Below are 20,218 nucleotides of genomic sequence, written 5' to 3' on the forward strand. Positions count from 1 at the left end.
ACGCATCTTTTCAGAACGTCCCTTATAACGCCCTGGTATTTCGCTGTATAGCGAGGTGATTCTGTATGCTCATTATCATCAAACATAATCGGATTTAATTTTAGTAGAGGCCCTGTTAAGGTTGTCAATGCGAAGCCGATGTTGCGCCATGTTTACGATTGGAGTTAACTGTTTTCTCAACTTTAATTAATAGGTTTCATCACAATTGGTTAACTATGTAAGATGCATTTCTTAATACTCGTCGCGACCTGGATGAAGATAATGATAAATCAAAATTTAAATAAAATATTCAAAATTACAAAAATATGCTAGATCGCATGCTTGAAGTTACAACAACCCATCTATGTCGGTGTAAGAAGCATTCATACTGCAAGTTAGACCTTTTGATATGATTTCGTCTCTGTTTATAATTTAAGATAAGCTTGATACTAGTACTTTGCCATTTGTGGATCACGAAATTTGACAATGTACAATAAAATCGTTTAGTTCCTGATGCAGCATTCACAAAATATGCTGTACTCGTTGTTTTTTTAACTAATTCAATTGTGGAATAGTTATGACGTCATTTGGACAACAAAGATGATTAAATATATGTCATGTGGTTGTTATATAATTTCTACGATTAGAAAGGGTATCAAGAAATGATATTTTCCATAATGCTTATAAGAACGTATCAACCTTTTACGGACGTTTCAATCGATCAAAATATTCTGCCGTCCTATCTGTTCAACAGGATGTCGATATGTTTGTTTTCATTGGACGAGTTTAAATGGCTTCAGTGGGACTTTCATATAAGCACTTCCTTTTCATTTGCAGATAACTCAAGATGGTGGCAGGATGCGGTGCCAACTGCATGAAGTATACGCTCTTCATCTTCAACATCCTCTTCTTCGTAAGTATGAAGCAGTATAGATACGAGTGACAACAGTAATGCATTATTTTCTTATGGGAAACAGTTATGGATGTACTGTTTCTACATGTTCAGCTTGGGACAATGATATTCAATTACATCCTTCGACGAGTAACATTCTTCTTCTGAAGATAACATTACTCCTGAAGAACCCTAAGATGTGTGTTAATTGATTGAACCAAATTTTGATCACAGAATAGATGCAAGCACAGGGTGATTGCAGGTCTTGGAAGGTGAATCCCACGTGTGCGGAGGACATATTTTCTGCCTGACCAGAGGTCAAGAATGCGAAGTGTAAAACTAGTATTTTATGAGCGTCCTTGTGTAGCATTGACCTCTTTTCCCTCTTGCACGGGCGAGACAGGCACCATCTTGTTGCTCAAGTCTTCCAGCTGCTTGGTACCAGTAAGCCGATCTTTCGCGTCAAGCATATGTAATTCATTCGAGTAAACGTTCTGCTTTTACGTTTGTTGGTCTGGCACGATTGTTGGTCCATCTTGCCAATTGGTGTCGCGTCTCCAGACTCTAGTGTGCCTTCCATAAGCTTAGAAGCTTACATCCACCTCATTAACTGTTTGTTACTGCTTAAAAGGAAAGAAGCAAAAGACAGCGGTTATGGTTTTGTTGTGGTAAATCATGAATACTATGCTCACATTTCTAATATCACGTCAAGAGTACTGTTAGTACGACAGGGCCGAGGATTTGGTCATTACATAAGAACACACTACTAGATCCACATGGTTGTTACATACGTCGTGCCAATAGGCATCCCTTGTCATGACTGTGTCACCACTTGCATAGATTGATTTATGTTTATAATCTTAGTTCTATAACGAGTGAGTGAGTGAGTTAAGTTTTACGCCGCAATATTCCCGCTATATGGCGGCAGTCTGGACCAGACAATCCAGTGATCCACAGCATGAGCATCGATCTACACAATTTAGATACGATGACATGTGTCAGCCAAGTCAGCGAGCCTGACCACCCGATCCCGTTAATCGCTTCTTATGACAAGCATGGGTTGCTGGAGACCACTTCTAACCCGTATATTCACGGGTTCTTAGTTCTATAACCATGTCCCCTCATGTGTGAGTATTCGTTGAAGATGCCAGATTGATCCTGAAGATCTTGAGGATCCGTGAGGATTACATCGTCTAAAATGCCACTTAAGGACATCAACCATAAGTCTGTACACCTGCTGATTGTCACTGTGGATAAAGTGTAATGTTCCTTGCAGTTGGCGGGGGTGGTGCTTGCGGCTGTCGGCGGGTACGTGATGTTCACAGCTGATGCCTTGGCAGCAAGCCTGGACCAGAACGATTCGTCAGCAGGGTCTGTACAACTGATCAAACTGGCATCGATTGTGTTCATCGTCGCAGGTCTCCTCCTCGTGGTCATCTGCTTCTTCGGCTGCTGTGGGGCTATTAAAGAAATCAAATGCATGCTGGGAACGGTAAGTGAAACTGAGACATTAATGAGTGAGGGAGTTAAAAATGTATTACACAATCGGCGAGTATATTACAATATATTAAGGCTACAAATAAGTATGATTGTGAAATTCACGAGACGAGACGTCGCATCTAGTGCAATAAAGAAGTTGTCTATCTATAATGCCAGCTTCTAAATGCCACTTAAAGAACTTACTTATCCTTGTGTTTGAGACGGTTGTTACCAGTGTGGAGGATACGCAACCACCTCAAAACACTGGTGTCATCGTTAATTGATTCATATGATGATTCTATAATCACAATCGTGCAATGGAATCGGATTTCGTATGATCATAAAATGGTTTTGTCTCTTCTATACTCTTCAAAATAGTAGGGGAACTTCAAATTGGATGGGAAGTATAAGCGTTAACAAACCTTTCAAAAACAGACATCTTATGAACCATTTCTCTTTATCACCACCCCTAAGCACAACGCATGGGATGCACGTGCACAACGCAGTAACCTTATGCACGTGCATGGGGTGTCATTCTTGATTTTGACGGTTTTGAAGAAGGTCGACAAATCACTGTAGACCATTCATTTTGACAATCATCTTGCATCACACAGAAGTTAGTGTTTTTTTCTCTCCAGTTTTTTTTATTGGTTTGAAAATGAAAATCGTACACTTGCAAATTTCACGTCATACACCAATCATCTTTAAAGAGCGATTACTGTACAAACAACTATGGTCATACGGAAGTGGTGAGGCTAAACATATATTACTAACATACCAACATTGATTGACTCCGCTATATCTCCCAAGTGTTTCAGCTGTAAATTAAAACTGAACTACCCTACTTTTTTAAGAGTATATTTACACTACCACCGTTACTATGTTCCAGTATGCGGTTCTCATCGGCATTGTCATCATTGCTGAGTTGGTCGTTGCCATCAGGATATTCATGTTCAAAGGATCGGTAAGTTGAATGAGTGGGTGATAGAGTAAGCATGGTATTCCTCTTCAGAACTGCATTTTGTATGTATTTTACGGCTTTTCAGTTTAATGTGGAAGGAAATCCGCAATTTCTGTACGTGTTAAACATTTACCAATTGGATGAAACACAAACGCCATTGATGACTTTACAAAATAAAATGAAACAAAATATATGAAGACATTTCTGTGAAAATTGTCACATGTGATTATACATTTGATATTTTAGTTGGGGGTGACGCCTTCACAACATTTCTGAACATTTCCAGCGTTCATGTTATTTTGTACCACCTCAGGCATAATAATGTATTTGCAGTATTTTTTTTACATGTTATCATTTTCTCAAATGGTCAAATGGACAGTCCCTTCATATCTGTTTCTTATAGCTGGACGCTATTTTGGAAACTGGTAAAGAAGCAACCCGTATCAGTGTCCGACAGTACGGCAGTGACAGCGACAATGACGACATCTTGGACGATATGCTGCAAACGGTAAGGCATAAAGATATTCAACTTTTGAACCATTACACTTTCTGGTTGTCGTAATTTATATCTATCAGCTAAATAATAATCAAATCAAATACATATTTAGAGTACCACATTTAGCGACCCCCATGAATATCGAGGAAAGAATGCGTGTCCTGAGAGGCGACTAACGAGATTGAATGGTCAGTCTGGGACAATTCGATGGGATGGTGGGATAGCCTAGTGGTTGAAACGTTCGCTCGTCACGCGGAAGACCCAGGTTCGATTTGCCACATGGGTACAATGTGTGATGCCCATTTCTGGTGTTCCCCGTCGTGATATTGCGGGAATATTGCTAAAAGCGGCGTAAAACTGAAACTCACTCACTCACAATTCGTTGATCTAAATTGCGTAGATCGATACTCATGCTGCAAGTCACCAGACTACTGGCTCCAGGCTCCAGGCTCCAGACTCGATGTTTTAGAGACCACGGTCAGATGGCTTGAATACTGCCGAGTTGAACAGACAAACAAACCTGTAGCGATCAGAGATACTATTTCCCACACACCTGTGGCTGAGAAAACCATGTGATATAACTGATAGCAAACAAGTGGCTTAGATCGAATTCCAGATCCGTGATTGGTTCCTCCATAGTCATGATAAAGTTCTAACTATGACTAACCACATTCCTGATTTTAATTAATTGATAACTTCGTCTAGTATGGGTAACTGACTTACGTTTGTGTCGTTTTACAATGTTTTGGGATCCTATCTAGTTTTCATCGTCATCTTCACTTTGATAATCCACAGATATGACGGATATCAGTTATGTAGAAGGGTCTCACTAACTATCACTAGTGAACCGGATGCTGTCGCTAATAACCGTTCTGTAGATTTTGTATTTACGCTCCATTGTTTTAATGAGAAGTGAGCCCATTTCTGCTGTCCCCCTCCGGATATTGTTGGAATATTGTTGGAATATTGCTAAAAGCGGCGTAAAACTAAACTCACCCACTCACTCATGAGAAGTGACAAATATATGTCGATTCGATGCGACAACGATGCCATTCTAGAGTGTTTGAGAAACATATCACTGCACTCGTATCTGCCAGATAGCTTTAGTGGTACAAGTCGCCGTTTCCAATAGCATCCAGGGTAGCTGAGATACACGATTGCACTAATTTAGAATCAGATCTGTTAGAGCAGAGTATCTTATCATTTCAATAGCAACATTGGTGGGGCAACATGTATATAGGGACCTGGTAGAAGCACCAATGACATTAACAGTTGTTGCTTTGCGATGAATGGTATTCATATAACAACGTACTTTATGTTGCAGAATCAATGTTGTGGTGGTGATCATTGGACTGATTTCAAAGAACATGCCACCGAGTGGGAAAGGAAAAATAAAGGCTACGAAGTCCCCTTGTCTTGCTGCAAACTTCAGGACCCTAGTGCAAGAATAATCGAAAGCAACCTGGTTGAACGCACGTGTCCCACTCGACCAACACGGATGAATTCGTACATAGGCAGGGTGCGTATTCACCTTTACTGACTGGTGCTGTTCAGTGGCATTATGACATTATAACGATATCAATATCTACTGCTGGTTTGTATCGTGGACATATTTTCGTTTTCTTTTGCAGGCTTGTAATGATCAAGGTGGTCCAATTAGCGGCATATTTCGGGTATTCTTCTATGGCATCATCGGAGTTGTGTTTGGACTGATAGCAATCGAGGTAAATTTCACTTATCATATTCCTACTCCCATCATTGTTCCCTAGAACTTTCTCTGCCCTGTCACTGTCACATAGAGCTTTCCCTCTCCTGTCACTGTGACATAGAACTTTCCCTCTCCTGTCACGTAGAGCTTTCCCTGTCCTGTCACTGTGACACAGAACTTTCCCTGACCTGTCACTGTGACATAGAACTTTCCCTCTCCTGTCACGTAGAGCTTTCCATGCCCTGTCACTGTGACACAGAAATTTCCCCGTCCTGTCACTGTGACACAGAACTTTCCCTGTCCTGTCACTGTGACACAGAACTTTCCCTGACCTGTCACTGTGACACAGAACTTTCCCTGTCCTGTCACTGTGACACAGAACTTTCCCTGTCCTGTCACTGTGACAGAACTTCCCTGTCCTGTCACTGTGACACAGAGCTTTCCCTGTCCTGTCACTGTGACACAGAACTTTCCCTGTCCTGTCACTGTGACACAGAACTTTCCCTGACCTGTCACTGTGACACAGAACTTTCCCTGTCCTGTCACTGTGACACAGAACTTTCCCTGTCCTGTCACTGTGACACAGAACTTTCCCTGTCCTGCCACTGTGACACAGAACTTTCCCTCTCCTGTCACGTAGAGCTTCCCATGTCCTGTCACTGTGACACAGAACTTTCCCCGTCCTGTCACTGTGACACAGAACTTTCCCTGTCCTGTCACTGTGACACAGAACTTTCCCTGTCCTGTCACTGTGACACAGAACTTTCCCTGTCCTGTCACTGTGACACAGAACTTTCCCTGTCCTGTCACTGTGACACAGAACTTTCCCCGTCCTGTCACTGTGACACAGAACTTTCCCCGTCCTGTCACTGTGACACAGAACTTTCCCCTGTCCTGTCACTGTGACACAGAACTTTCCTGTCCTGTCACTGTCACATATAAATAAAACCCTTCCCCGTCACATTTAGTATATATATTTATATATTTTGAAACTGACATAAGATAGTCCTTCAAACTGACTGATTGTGTTCATTTCTGATCGTCATGAACTTCTCTTACGTTGTATACAGAATAGGTAGAGGTCAAGGACACATCATATTTTCACACCTACTGGCAGGGTATGTCACGTACTAGACAATTGTATAGTTTGCCCTACTGGTTGTGCCTACTCCTGGTATCTGGGGAATCTTTCGGAGACATTCATAAAAACAGATCCGTTTGTGGAAGTATACTCATGCCAATAATGGTTGTCACCCCCTTCAATCTTTTTTATTGGAGAGGGTGTGTAGGGTAGAGGGGTGTGTGGGGTTGGGGTGGGAGGGGGATGACAACCATTATTGGCATGAGTATATGACATTAACGTATGGCATAGCGAACGATGCATAAACTGGACAAAGAACATTTTCGAGACAGTGGAAATGGTGTTCACTTATATTACAATGCTTTAGGATTGAGGTATGAAAAGGGTGAAGAGAAGGCTGTTCTACATATGCGTCATTTTGTTACATTCCAGCTCGTTGGTATCATCTTCGCCATATGCCTCATCCGATACATCGGAGATCCACGAGCAGTTCCGGTGTAAACTGGTCTACGAGGTCAAGCTGGTCATCGTCCTAGTCGCATGTCAAGATCACATAATACAGCTGAGGTTTAAGCAGATGCTTCAAATGTGAATGGGATGACATGTGGATCTGGAGATAATTTTAGTGAATTAATTCACTTCGAAATACCAGACACTGAAATTCAAGCCTTATAACTAGGCAGTCATGGTCTTCATTTTACTAAATTTGTAAATCAACTGAATCCGGTTTGCCTATAATATTAACTTCCACTACTACTTAAATGCGTACGTGTATGAATAATGTCAGATCGTGTTTAATGATTTTCTTCTTGTTTATGTCAAAGGCATTGTTTTGAAGAACTGAAAGCACAAGTGTGGCATTTAAGTGTATGCATGTGCATGTTCAAGTTCCTATAATTAATATCGTAATGTTCATTATAGTGACTAGTTTATTGTGTGTCATCTAGTCTACTGTCACGGATGTTGTTACACCGGCAGTTATCTATCCAGTTTTAAAATATTGCTCAAATTCTTAAATAGGTTTGTATTTTTGGCCTTTGCGACCCAGTATTCGACTATAAGACTGTATCGTACTATATCATTAATCCTTTTATATATCCAGTACAGAATGTATTGTCCCTCACTATTGATACAGCCGTACCATAACGCTCTTTGTTCGTTGTGAAGTTCGTGCCTGTTATTTTGGTATGTTGGTATCGAAACAATGTAAATTTAATATTTTCGAGAATTATTTTTGTCATACTTGCTGTTTGGATTAGCATTATATTTCAAAAGGTGGCCTTAGATAATAATCTTTCTCAGGATATCAGAATAGTTCGGAAAGCCTTTCATCAGCAATAGGTATACCGTAAATTGTAATATTTAAAGGTTTGATGATTTTTTGAACATGCAGCAAAATCTGTTGGACATCTACTTGTACTGGATAATTGTCTCTTTTATTGGTCAGTTTTCAGCATATTTGTACTGTAACCGTCTGTTTCTGGAAACAATAGTTAAATGAACTTTTGATTATTTGATATGTATGGCGCTCAGGTTTTCTCATAAGAAGTCCTAAAACACCAGTCAAGGAATCTGTTTTACTGGTTCCGAGCTGATTTGATGCACAACTGGTCACGGAGCTGACCTGCAACGTTCGACCTTTAGAGTGCATGTGCATAGGGAGGATATAGGAAATAGGCTAGTGTAGAATATGAATACATGACAATGCATTGAGATTGATGATATATTAATTTCCTCAAGCAATGTACCTGAAACATGTCTAAATAAGCAAACATGGGTCACTCTTGTTTCATTGGTGAGGACAAATGTGTTTCATTTTCATCAGTTAATATTGTTTTCAGCATAAATATAACCTTTCCTGGTCTTACATCAAACAAAAAAATCTTAATGATGTATTGTCTAATCCATGTCATTATAAAACTCGGAAAACTCGGAAGCAATATACTCCTTTGGGATTTTATACACAGGTCATGAATGCATGCGTGGTTTTTCATCCAACCTTTTCCAACTTCACCCGCTTCAGAGAGATACGTCTTACGGATATGATATCGACTATAGACTGATAATTGTCTGACACCAAAATAATAGCTGCAGACTTGCTGTTACGGCTTCAAACAATATTCACCCACAATGTCCCCTACACAATGAGTAAGGGGAACTGCTACCATGTCTGTCAGGTTCTGCCAGTACGTGCACTGTGGTGGGAAAATGTTCACTGTGAGGACTAAAGCGCTTACCATAGTGTAGGACACTCATATTTCGGAGCGGCGAGGTAGCTATAACCTAGTGGTTAAAGCGTTCGCTCGTCACGCCGAAGACCGGGGTTCGATTCCCCACATGGGTACAATGTGTGTAGCCCATTTCTGGTGTTCCCGCCGTGATATTGCTGGAGTATTTCTAACAGCGGCGTAAAACTGATATCACTCACTCATTCATATTTCGACCACCGCAAAATCAAAGTCTAATTTTTTTATAATCTGTCCTCTAGGGGTATATATAAAATGTCAACGCAAGCGAATTTTCCCATGAAATTTTCGATCGTAAGTAAAAATAACAAAATGAAAATGCTATGAATGGATCACTAATGACACCAGGTGTTCGCTGGTAAACTTGTTCAGCCCTACCGATAGCATAAAACATGAAGTATGTGTTGTCTGACAACCTTGTTTTGTAGCTTTGTGAATGGATAATAATACGTAGTGACGTCAACAAATGTTGAAACTGTATGTACATTACACGTGTAATATAACGCACAACCTCTGAGCACGAATATTCAAATCATGTATTTAAGCATCTCTGATTGCTATCGGTGCCTTATTTTCAATACTGAAATCAAATGGTAGGATATGTTGTGGATAAAGGACGGGTTGGAAATAACAGCTAATAATCATAACCACACTATTTGCACGACCAACAATTCACTCAAGTAAATCAAATCCGTTGGTTTTTCTACTTTAACATTGATATTTTGCATACGTGTACACAGGACTATTTACTGTATACTTTAAATGATATTTTCTGCATTATATTTGATAATTATATGAAACTAAACTATTCCTAAACTTAAAAAACATATTTTCTGTATGATATCGGATAATTATATGAAACTAAACTTTCATACACTTTAAATAGTATTTTCTGTGTTATATCGAATTATTTATGAAACTAAACTTGTCACACTACGAATGCTAATATTCTATTTCAGTTTTTTCCAGTATGGGCTCCATATCATTCTGCCATATTGTATTGTACTGAAAAACAACAACCCTAAATAAAAAACCACAGAGGTTATTTTTTTTGTCAAGAGGGATATGCCATCGGGTGATGAGTTTTCGTGGATTACGGATTCCATCTTGGTATTCCACAGACCACCAGTCCTCTCTGGTATCCAGCTATGTCAATCCTGCCTGGTACCCAGCTATGCCAATACCATCTGGTACCTACATATGCCAGTCTGGTATATCATCAATCCGTCAAGAGGTGCTCTTTATTGCATTAACTTTACAGTATTTGCCGACTTTTTAACCATTTATACTTCTAACATTTTTATATGTATGTTTTTGACATGAGATTCAGTATCGTTCCATTATGCCAGGTTACATTTTGGTTACCGTAGGTAATGGCAACACAAACCAATACTGTTAGTTAACCAACTAAAAGATCATAGATAGATGTATTTAGATTTCATGTGCTGTCTGATGTGTTCTGTGTGTGTCCTTGCAAAGTTATAATATACTTCATGGAGACGTGCGAAATATTGGCATATAATCTTAAAATACTCTTAGCTTTATCGTATGATACTGGCTACATCATCTTGAAGTATTTTGCTGTAGGGTTTTTGATGTCTGTTACAAATGTTAGACGGTATAACGGCCTGTATTGTTCTTCAGACTCAATTCCATTTTGGTAAGGATTTTATACATTGTGTGTTTGCTTGCTTTAATAACTGTATATTAGAATAAAGCTTTCATGGAATTAATGTCTATATTATTTGTTGCATATTGATCTCCACTACATTGCGTTACGCAATGGATGGCAATAGGTTCGTAAGGCAACCGACGAAATAAGGATTCCCAACGACTACTTTTTTATGCGCAGCTGTTTCCCAGCATGTGCATACCGTTGGAATGTACACCACCTTAAGGCCAAGACTGACAACATCATGACGGTAAACACTAAGAATATGTTTCAGAGTAAACTTTGTATTGGTTCTACATCAAATTCATATATAGCGTGAAAGGCGAACACTTTAACCATTAAACTATTACATTGCAAAGTCTATGGAACAGTTTTGTTGTTATGTATTTGTTTGTACTATCAAAGCTCTGTGATGGAGGTCTACGTTTATTATGGAGGTGTATGCATTCACAGTGTAGTAGAGGTGAGTAGAAGAGAAATATGACTTCTATGAAGGTACTAAACGTTGCAAGGGAAAGGATACTATTATGGAGGTCTCTGTCAGATTTGACTCAGTAACGAATTAAGAGTATACAGCCAGCCAGACATACACACACACTGACACACCGACATTGTGAGACTGATTCAAACAACTGGGAATGGGCAGAACTTCCGCGTTATACATTCAAACTAAATCTACATGCATGATCTGCTTCTATGCGTAATACATGACATGGGTCAGCGTAACATTTCGTTTTCCCTGTTCGTACAAGTGAGTAAGGCGACATAAGAGGATCATAAATAATAAAACCTTAGTCAGACAAGCCAACGTACAATTGAGTGAGTAATGATCAGTCCTGTCGCGGGACAATGACACATTACCGGCCGATTGTTTTTGTCAGGCATTACGAAAAGGAATTAGTTTCGGGAATTTATTCCTCGTTGAAATGTAGATGTTTTAGTACTTATGTAATAGGTGTTGATCTCACTCTTACACTTAGGTCAACTTTATATAACAAAGATTTAAGAAGATTTAAGTATTATGAAGAATACAGGTAGAAGAAATATTATCCCAAGAGAATTAAGATTTTGTCCGTTTTGTAAGAACATTTTAGAAGATGAGGTTAATTTTATGTTTATTTGCCCACAAAATAATGATTTAAGAGCAAGATATATGTTAAATTTTGACTGTAAAGATAGAAATTCTCTAATTCGTCTTCTTCAAAATGTAAACAAGAATTATTCATATGTGTATGCAAAATATATTAAGGAAGCTTTTATGCGACGTAGCGCATTTTTATTGTGAATATATAAAAATATGTTCTACTTATTGTGCACATCATTCCTTTTGCATTGTATTATACATTGTACATGGGCCTGTGGCCTTTCTACTAAATACAGTTATATTATATACACTGAGGTATGACTGGAACGTTTCAGTGCCAGTGTGATTTACAGAAGCAGGACTGACAATAATTCGTGTCAGCATCCGATACAAATCTTACGACACACTTGCGGTTGTGGAAAACAATACTGTATTTAGTTACAATTATTATTCATTGCTCAAGCAATCATTGAGTGGATATATTCTTAAAGTTCTAAACATACTTATACAATGGGGACTCAAACAGCATATTGAGATTGTATAGTACACGGAGAGTGTTCAGCATATAAGTATGAAGTGAGCGAGTATGGCTTTTAGCAATATTCCAGCAATATCACGGCAGGGGACACTAGAAATGGGTTTCACATATTGTACCCATGTGGGGAATCGAACCCTGGTCTTCGGCGTGACGAGCGGACGCTATAACCACTAGGGTACCCTACCGCCCCTAGCAGACAGACAGACAGTTTTATTCAGTAAAAGGCTACTGGCCCATAATACAGTCAAATGCGTGATCACACATCACATGAATGGTACACAATGATTTATAAAAATGTTCTGCTCTTCATTCTAATTTGTACATTATATAAGAATAAAGAAACATTCTTAATCATATCGACATTTGCAGATTGCATAATATGGATAAAGTTGTTTATCGTCGGCGGCTTACTTAAATATTTCCCAATATATTTCCCTCGAATATCAAAGAAACATTCACAAATATACCAAATATGCCACTCATCTTCAAGAACATTAATACCTTTGGATTTACAAATAAACAAAATCTTTCATTAGAAGCAATATTTTCATATCTCCCAGTCTCTATTGCTAGATTAAAGTTTCCGCATCTAAATTTTGAAAGGGCAGATCTCAAATTTAAATAAATATTACAATTTAAGTATTTTTCTACATCTAACAGATTCTTATACTGACAATAATAAACAGTTTTATGTGAATTTTCAATGGAAGAATACCAGGATTGCTTTAAATTATCGGTCAGTCTTTGTTTAAAAAGAAACTTAAAATACTTGACATTACCAATATCCTGACTGACCCATGCATAGCCAAAACCATAAGTAAATAAAATATGTTTAACATTAGTTACCCAAGTTACACGTCCAACATCATCTAATGATTTTAGCATTTTGTAACAGTGTTTTGGGAGTCTGTTTGGGGTAAGTACAATAAATGACACCAATATTTGATAACCTTAGTCATATATACAATTTGTGAAGGGAGTCTACCACATTCTCCAGGTACCACATTATTACAAGTTGATTTACCAACTTTTAAGAAATACTTACAAAATTTAATTTGTACAGACTCTATGAGTTTACAATAACTGGTGCCCCAAACTTCAGCTCCATAACATAATATAGGTGAGATCATACAATCAAATATTTTAAACAAATCTTTACAATTGACACCACCCATTTTTCTTTGGAAGTTATTTACAGAAAATAATGCCTTATTGGCCTGAGAAACAAGACATGTCTGTGCTTTACTCCATACAAGTTTTGGTGTAAATACAAGTCCTAAATATTTATAAAAGGATACACATTCAATTTGTTTACCATTGTAATACCATTTTTCATAATCTCTTAGAGGGCCACAATTTCTAAAAACAAGAATCTTAGTCTTTTTAAGATTTACTGACATACCAGTGAGTTTACAAAATTTCTCAAGAACATTAATCTTTTTCTGTAATTGGTTGCATGTATCAGACAGTGCCGAGACATCATCAGCAAACATAAGTGAACATACATTATTAAAATCTGATGAAACAGTTACACCTGAACCACCCTCCAATTCCATTAAAGTACATAACTTGTTCATGAAGATAATAAATAGTTGAGGGCTTAAAACACATCCCTGACGGGTACCAATATTGCAAGAAAAATATTTAGACAAACCTTTTGATGTTCTAACACAAGCTGATAAATTCTGATACATTGTTTTTACAACATTAAAGATTTTACCACATATACCAACTTCAGAGAGGGACTGAAGTACAACATCATGCTTAATGGTGTCAAAGGCTTTGGAAAAATCGATAAAATGACTGTAAAACCTACCCTTTTTTTTACAAGAATATTTCTGAATTAAAGCCTGGAGGGAAAATATATGATCAGTTGTAGAATAATTAGCTCTAAAGCCTGCTTGGGACTCACTAATAATTTCATTAATATCACACCATTTCTGAAGGCGTTTATTCAAAATAGAAGTAAATATTTTACAAACAGAGTCAGACTCTATAATTATTAGGGTCATCTTTACAGCCAGATTTAAATAAAGGACATATTATACTCTTACTCCAGCTTTTAGGGAAATTGCCACTGTCAAATATTTCATTAAAATGGAAGTAAGAAAGGGTACAATATAATTACTAGAAGCTTTAAGAAAATCTCCAGTCACACCATCAGGTCCTGGTGACTTATTAGCAGAAATATTCATAACATGAAACAAAACTTCTTGTTGAGTGAATGCTGCATTAAGCAATAGCATATCACAATTGGAATGAGACTCAACATCATTTAGAACATCTGTTTCATTGACACAAAGTAAGGATAAAAAGTGATTGAGCCACTGTTGACAAGAAATAGAGGCAGATATATTACTAGACATTTTATACTGTGTGAGTAATTTCCAAACTGCTTAGGATCATTGCTGGCTTCAACAAGTTTCTGTCTCTGTGTATACATGTAATTATCTCTCTTGATACTTAATGTCTTCTTGAACAGATTACGAAGTTGTCTAAATATATCCAGTTCTTGATTATTATCTCTATGAGCTCTAGGTGCAGAATATTTATCATGTTTTAATTGTTCCAACTCTTCATCCCACCATGGAGGTTGAGATTTATCACTAGAACTCATGTTATGTCTGTTGTGATACACAGTCCTGGTATGCGCTGCTGCTTCCTGGAATACACTGGTAAATAAATTTACTGCTTCATTGATGTATATACGAGATCGTTCAATGTATCAAGGGTATCCATGAATGATTTAGTGAAATTATTCACAAATACATTGTTGGAGTCCTTGGAAAACACATATCTAACCCAGTTACCGTCTTCTTTATTCTGTTGAGTATCACTCTGTTGCACAGAGATGGTAGGTTGAGCATGGAACAGAGTAGATGGAATATTGAGGCTGCAGTACAGAGGGAAATGACAGGAAAGGTCCAGAGTTCCGATTCCGAAGTCAGTCACATGGGGAAATAGTGATGAGCTAGCTAACATATAATCAACAACACTTGACCCATTATGAGTGACAGACTTATCATGATGCATTCGTCCATTTAATGTATGGATTCGACATAACTCGGACAGTTTTATACCATACTTGTTGTGAGTCTGAGAGTTTTTAGTAGATCTAGGAGTATCAAAATCATCACTAGGATAGTCATCAGCATCATACACACAGTCTATGTTGTCATCAGGTGTATAATCTAGAAACTGCTTCATCCTGGCATTAAAATCACCTGACAGGAGAACATGCCCCTCTGGATAGTCAGATCTGGTAGTGGAAATATACTCTTCTAGGATAGATATACCATCGTTATCAATGTCATCATAGATAGGTGAATGTGGAATGTGCAATCGTCCAGGAACAAGTGTGAGGGTATTTTGACAACTATAATTGATAGCAATATTGATAGCATGATCCTCACTGAAACCTGGCTGAGAGCAGATAGAGACGAGTCAACTATCGCCAGTATGACAACCCCTGGATTCAAGTTCTTTCATCAACCAAGACAGTCTCGTGGCGGAGGAGTTGCAGTTCTCTACAGGGATATCCTACAAATCACAAATGTGTCCACGTGCACAGAAATTGGTGTCGTATCCTTTGAATCCCTGGACTTCCTGGTTACCCATGGGAAGACTGCTACATCTTTTCTTGCATTGTATCGTCCACCACCATTACGAAAAAACAAACTCTCCAACCCTGTATTTTTGGATGAATTTTCAAAAGTTCTGAAACTACTGTGTGTTAAACGATCTAGACTTGTAATTCTGAGAGATTTTAATGTTCACTTTGAATACGACAAAAAGTGTGATACTGTGCACTTGATGAAGGTACTCAGGACCCAAAACTTTGTACAACTTGTGAAACAGCCTACTCAGAGGAATGGAAATATTTTGGATTGGATAATCATTAAAGACTCTGAAAACTGCATTACTAGTGTTGATGTAGCTGATTTTCAACTTTTGACCATTCGGCAATAACGTCAACTCTTTATATCACCAGACCACCACACCCTGTCAAGGTTATCCGATGCCGAAACATCAAGAAAATGGATTGTGATTTTTTCAGCTCTGACCTTCGGGAATCTGTGCTTTTAACAAACCCGAAATCATGATGTGAGGAGCTAGCGAGAACATACAACCAAGTTCTGTTGGAGTTACTGGACAAGCATGCCCCTGAAAAGGAGAAGAGGATTCCATACAGACCGGAAGCCACATGGCAATTCATCCCAGAAATTCAGGAAGCCAAAGCTGAAAGACGGATTGCAGAAAGGAGATGGCGTAAGTCACGCCTTGAAATAGCCCGTCAGATCTACTGCTCCCACAGGAATAAGTTCTCATTAACTGTTAAGCGTTCAAAGCAAGAGTTCATGAATATAAAGATTCAGGAAAGTATTGCAGACTCCAATGCCCTTTACAAACTAATGTTCTCACTAATGGGAAAAGAAAGGAACTGTTCTCTTCCAAACATTGGAAACTCCAAGGATAAAGCCATAGCGTTTTCGAAATTCTTTTGCAATAAGATCGAGCAGATCAGAGAAACATTCACAGATGTCAACTTTGATGCTGTTGGTGACGGGGATAACAGTATGTTACCTACAGAGGGACATCTCACTGCGTTCAGACCTTTCACAGAAGATGAACTCTTGAAGTTGGTCAAGAAGGCCAAACCTACATCGTGTGTCCTTGACCCCATCCCAACCAAAGTTCTATTGGACAATGTTGGTATCTTGCTCCCATATCTTGTGAATATTGTGAACTGTAGCCTAGAAACAGGAGTTATGCCATCACCTTTCAAGGAAGCCATAGTCAAGCCATTGCTAAAAAAGCCTTCTCTCAGTAGCGAAGAGCTAAAACATTTTCAACCTGTGTCCAATTTGCCATTTGTTTCAAAACTCACTGAGCGAGCAGTTAATGCGAGACTCTCAGAACATCTAAAGACCCACCATCTGTATGACTTGTTCCAGTCTGCCTATCGTCAAGGCCATAGCACTGAAACAGCGCTTCTCAGAGTCCTGAATGATCTGCGACTAGGTGTGGACAGCGGGCAGTTAGCTTTGCTTGTGCTTCTTGACCTCAGTGCCGCTTTCGACACTATTGACCACAGCCTCCAGTTGTCTCGACTGAAATGCGAGTTTGGTATCTCTGGAATTGCTGTAATGTGGATCAAGTCCTACCTCTCACAACGATACCAGTGTGTGCTTGCTGATGGCGCCCTGTCTGATCCTGTCCTGTTGACACGTGGCGTTCGTCAAGGTCCAGTCCTTGGTCCGGTGTTGTTTACTTTATGTACAACCCAACTTGGTCAAGTGATTGATGCTCACCAGATAAAGCGGCATCAATACGCAGATGATTCACAGTTAATCAGCATCTTTGATCCTGAACCAGCTAAGTTAACATCAGCAGCAACCAAGACAACACAATGTTGCCAAGACATCAAGACATGGATGCTCCAAAATAGACTCAAGCTCAATGACGACAAAACAGAATGTATGCTCTTTGGTTCAAAGCTCAACCGGTCACGAAGTAATTTACACTTTCTTCAGGTATGAAGCAGTCATATTTCGCCGTCATCATCAGTGAAAGACTCAAGGAGTCATCCTTGATCCTGAGCTGGATCTTGAGGAACAAGTCAATCATCTCGTGCGAGTCTGTTCCCTCAACTGAGAAATATAGGAGCAATAAGAAATTATCTGACCAAAGAATCAACGCTAATCCTTATTTTGACTCTTGTAATGTCTAGATTAGACTATTGTAACAGTTTACTTGCCGGGGCTCCACAAGTGCTCGTTTCAAAACTTCAACGGATCCAGAATAATTGTGCAAGAGTAGTTACTCTATGTCCACAGTCTAGCCATATCACACCTGTGCTTCAGAACTTGCACTGGCTACCTGTCCGTCAGAGAATTGCTTTTAAAGTTCTGTGCACCACCTATAAGTGTGTAACAGGTGCTGCTCCTGATTATCTCTGTGAACTACTCCAGCTGTACACACCAGCAAGATCTCTCAGATCTGCTTCACACAACCTCTCCTGTTCACCCAGTGACAGAACCATCAGGTTTGGCCAAAGATCCTTTGTGTTCTATGCAGCCTCGGAATGGAACAGCCTTCCCCACGCCCTTAGAACTGCACCATCATACTCAGCATTCAGATCATATCAGAAAACGTATCTGTTTCAAAAAGCCTACCCTACATGCTGAAGTGTATGAAACGAACTTATTTCAATCCTGTGCTGTGTACTTTGAACATTGGGCGCTTCGAGCATGCATTATGCGTGGAGAAATGCGCATTACAAATGGACTATTACTATTATTATTATTAGATAGGATTCCCTTTCTAAACATTCCTGTCAAAATGCCCACAGCGGTTATCGATTATCTTGAAGCTCTATTATTTGTCCTGAAAAATGATAGGGATGCAGACTCAACGCTACAACCTTTCACCACAAATACATAACTGTTATAAATGAGACTGACAGCAAACATAACATTACCAGTTCATTTATTCTGTAAATCAACAAAAAAGACAGTTACATATCAGATCACAAGAATTGGATGACGCGACTGGAGGTATTCCGTCCGTCATTATGCCAGCTGTATATTAGCCTAGCAGATCTACCCCTGAGTATAGTAGCTTGGTACAAACATACACACTACCACAGCTGTGTACAGCCTCAGGGGACGGATATTCATTTTCCTCTTTTGTTACTTCATCAAATTGGGATTTTCAGAAAACATCACTTATTTAAATATACATTCAACATACATTCATATCCATAAAACTAAATAGAATTTAAATTAAATGTAAATTGATACGTCAAGAAATAAACGCAAGTGTCGACTCCCAGGTTAAAAAGCCTTGAACGTGCATGTGAAACATGAAGTACACCTTGATCACCAACAACACCGTGAATGTACTTACTAACCTAAAATATGCTGAAATAATTAAGGTAAATAGTTTCAGCGGTTCAGCTTAACAAGTTTTATATTTATGTATAGAACTTCTCCTGCTTGACATATAGTCCAAATTGCGTGTAACCAAAAGGACAACAGGTGAAATAAGGTATATCATAACGATGAAGAGTCAAACACTGTTGTCTCGAACTTACATAAGTCGAGCTTTCGGTTGTTTCGCAGTATTAGTTTGGTCCCTGCGTATTACATCTTTATTAATCAGTTTCGGTTGTGTCGAGCCTCGGATAACTCGAAGCATTTCCAGCTTAGACACAAGGGTTTTGATTGTATATTCAAACTAGACAAGTAGCCAAGGTGTAAGTATAACACATATCAGGTCACCACATCCATCAATGTCAGTGGTAGTCTAGTGGTAAAAGCGTTCGCTCCTCACGCAAAAGACCCGGGTTCGATTCCCCACATGGGTACAATGTGTGAAGCCCATTTCTGGTGTCCTCCACTGTGATATTGCTGGCATTTTGCTAAAAGCGGCATAAAACTTAACTCATTCACTCTCCCTTCTTGAACTCAGTTAAAACTCACTCACTCATCAATGCCAGAGGGCTCACGTAGCCTTAAATACATTAGGTTAAGATCTGCTGATAACAAAGTAATGAACCTCTATAGTTTAATACTGTTTTGCTATGTACATAGCTATATAACAAACAGGAATCGTGCCATAAACAGACATGTATTTGTGGATGATTTCGTTTACCATCAGTTTTAGAGTTTAACTATAAAATTAAACGAGACTTACCTGTAAGTTGAAGTTTGATAATAATTCCACCGACCTATGGAGTACTGAGGGATCACATGAGATGTGCGCATGCGCAATTGCTTCAGTTTTTAAAGTAAAATATGATTTTAACCAATAATCCCAGGGATGGGAAGGGTGGGCATGTGATCCCTCAGTACTCCATGGGTCGGTGGAATTATTATCAAACTTCAACTTACAGTTAAGTCTCGTTTAATTTTATAATTCCACCTCCCTATTCCGTACTTCGGAATCCCATGAGATGTTTAGAGAAAATCATATTTTCAACATAATCCAAAACAAAACACAAGATCACTGCTGTCCAAAATTTACTAGGTCAACATGGCACTACTAAAACATATGATCACAACACTGACTGATCAATTG

At 38.8% G+C, this 20,218-nt stretch overlaps 1 protein-coding gene across 1 annotated transcript; it reads left to right on the forward strand.

Moving 5' to 3' along the window:
- Positions 1 to 813: 813 nt before the first annotated feature.
- LOC124255405 (tetraspanin-18-like) lies at positions 814 to 10,567 on the forward strand. The gene is made up of 7 exons (XM_046689322.1): positions 814 to 892; positions 2,148 to 2,363; positions 3,240 to 3,314; positions 3,715 to 3,819; positions 5,132 to 5,326; positions 5,439 to 5,531; positions 7,029 to 10,567. The coding sequence occupies exons 1-7, from the start codon at positions 827 to 829 to the stop codon at positions 7,095 to 7,097; spliced, it is 819 nt and encodes a 272-aa protein (XP_046545278.1). The 5' UTR covers positions 814 to 826; the 3' UTR covers positions 7,098 to 10,567.
- Positions 10,568 to 20,218: the final 9,651 nt, after the last annotated feature.

The sequence above is a fragment of the Haliotis rubra genome, unplaced genomic scaffold (genome assembly GCF_003918875.1).
Source record: "Haliotis rubra isolate DU_JTF1 unplaced genomic scaffold, ASM391887v1 Scf1154, whole genome shotgun sequence".
NCBI lineage: Eukaryota > Metazoa > Mollusca > Gastropoda > Lepetellida > Haliotidae > Haliotis > Haliotis rubra.

What these genes read in the sequence shown, in the direction of transcription:
- LOC124255405 (XM_046689322.1), top strand. Translation starts at nt 827, where the DNA reads ATGGTGGCAGGATGCGGTGCCAACTGCATGAAGTATACGCTCTTCATC. An exon ending in TCAAATGCATGCTGGGAACG is followed by an intron (nt 2,364 to 3,239) that starts GTAAGTGAAACT and finishes ACTATGTTCCAG; the next exon opens with TATGCGGTTCTCATCGGCAT. An exon ending in TGGACGATATGCTGCAAACG is followed by an intron (nt 3,820 to 5,131) that starts GTAAGGCATAAA and finishes TTTATGTTGCAG; the next exon opens with AATCAATGTTGTGGTGGTGA.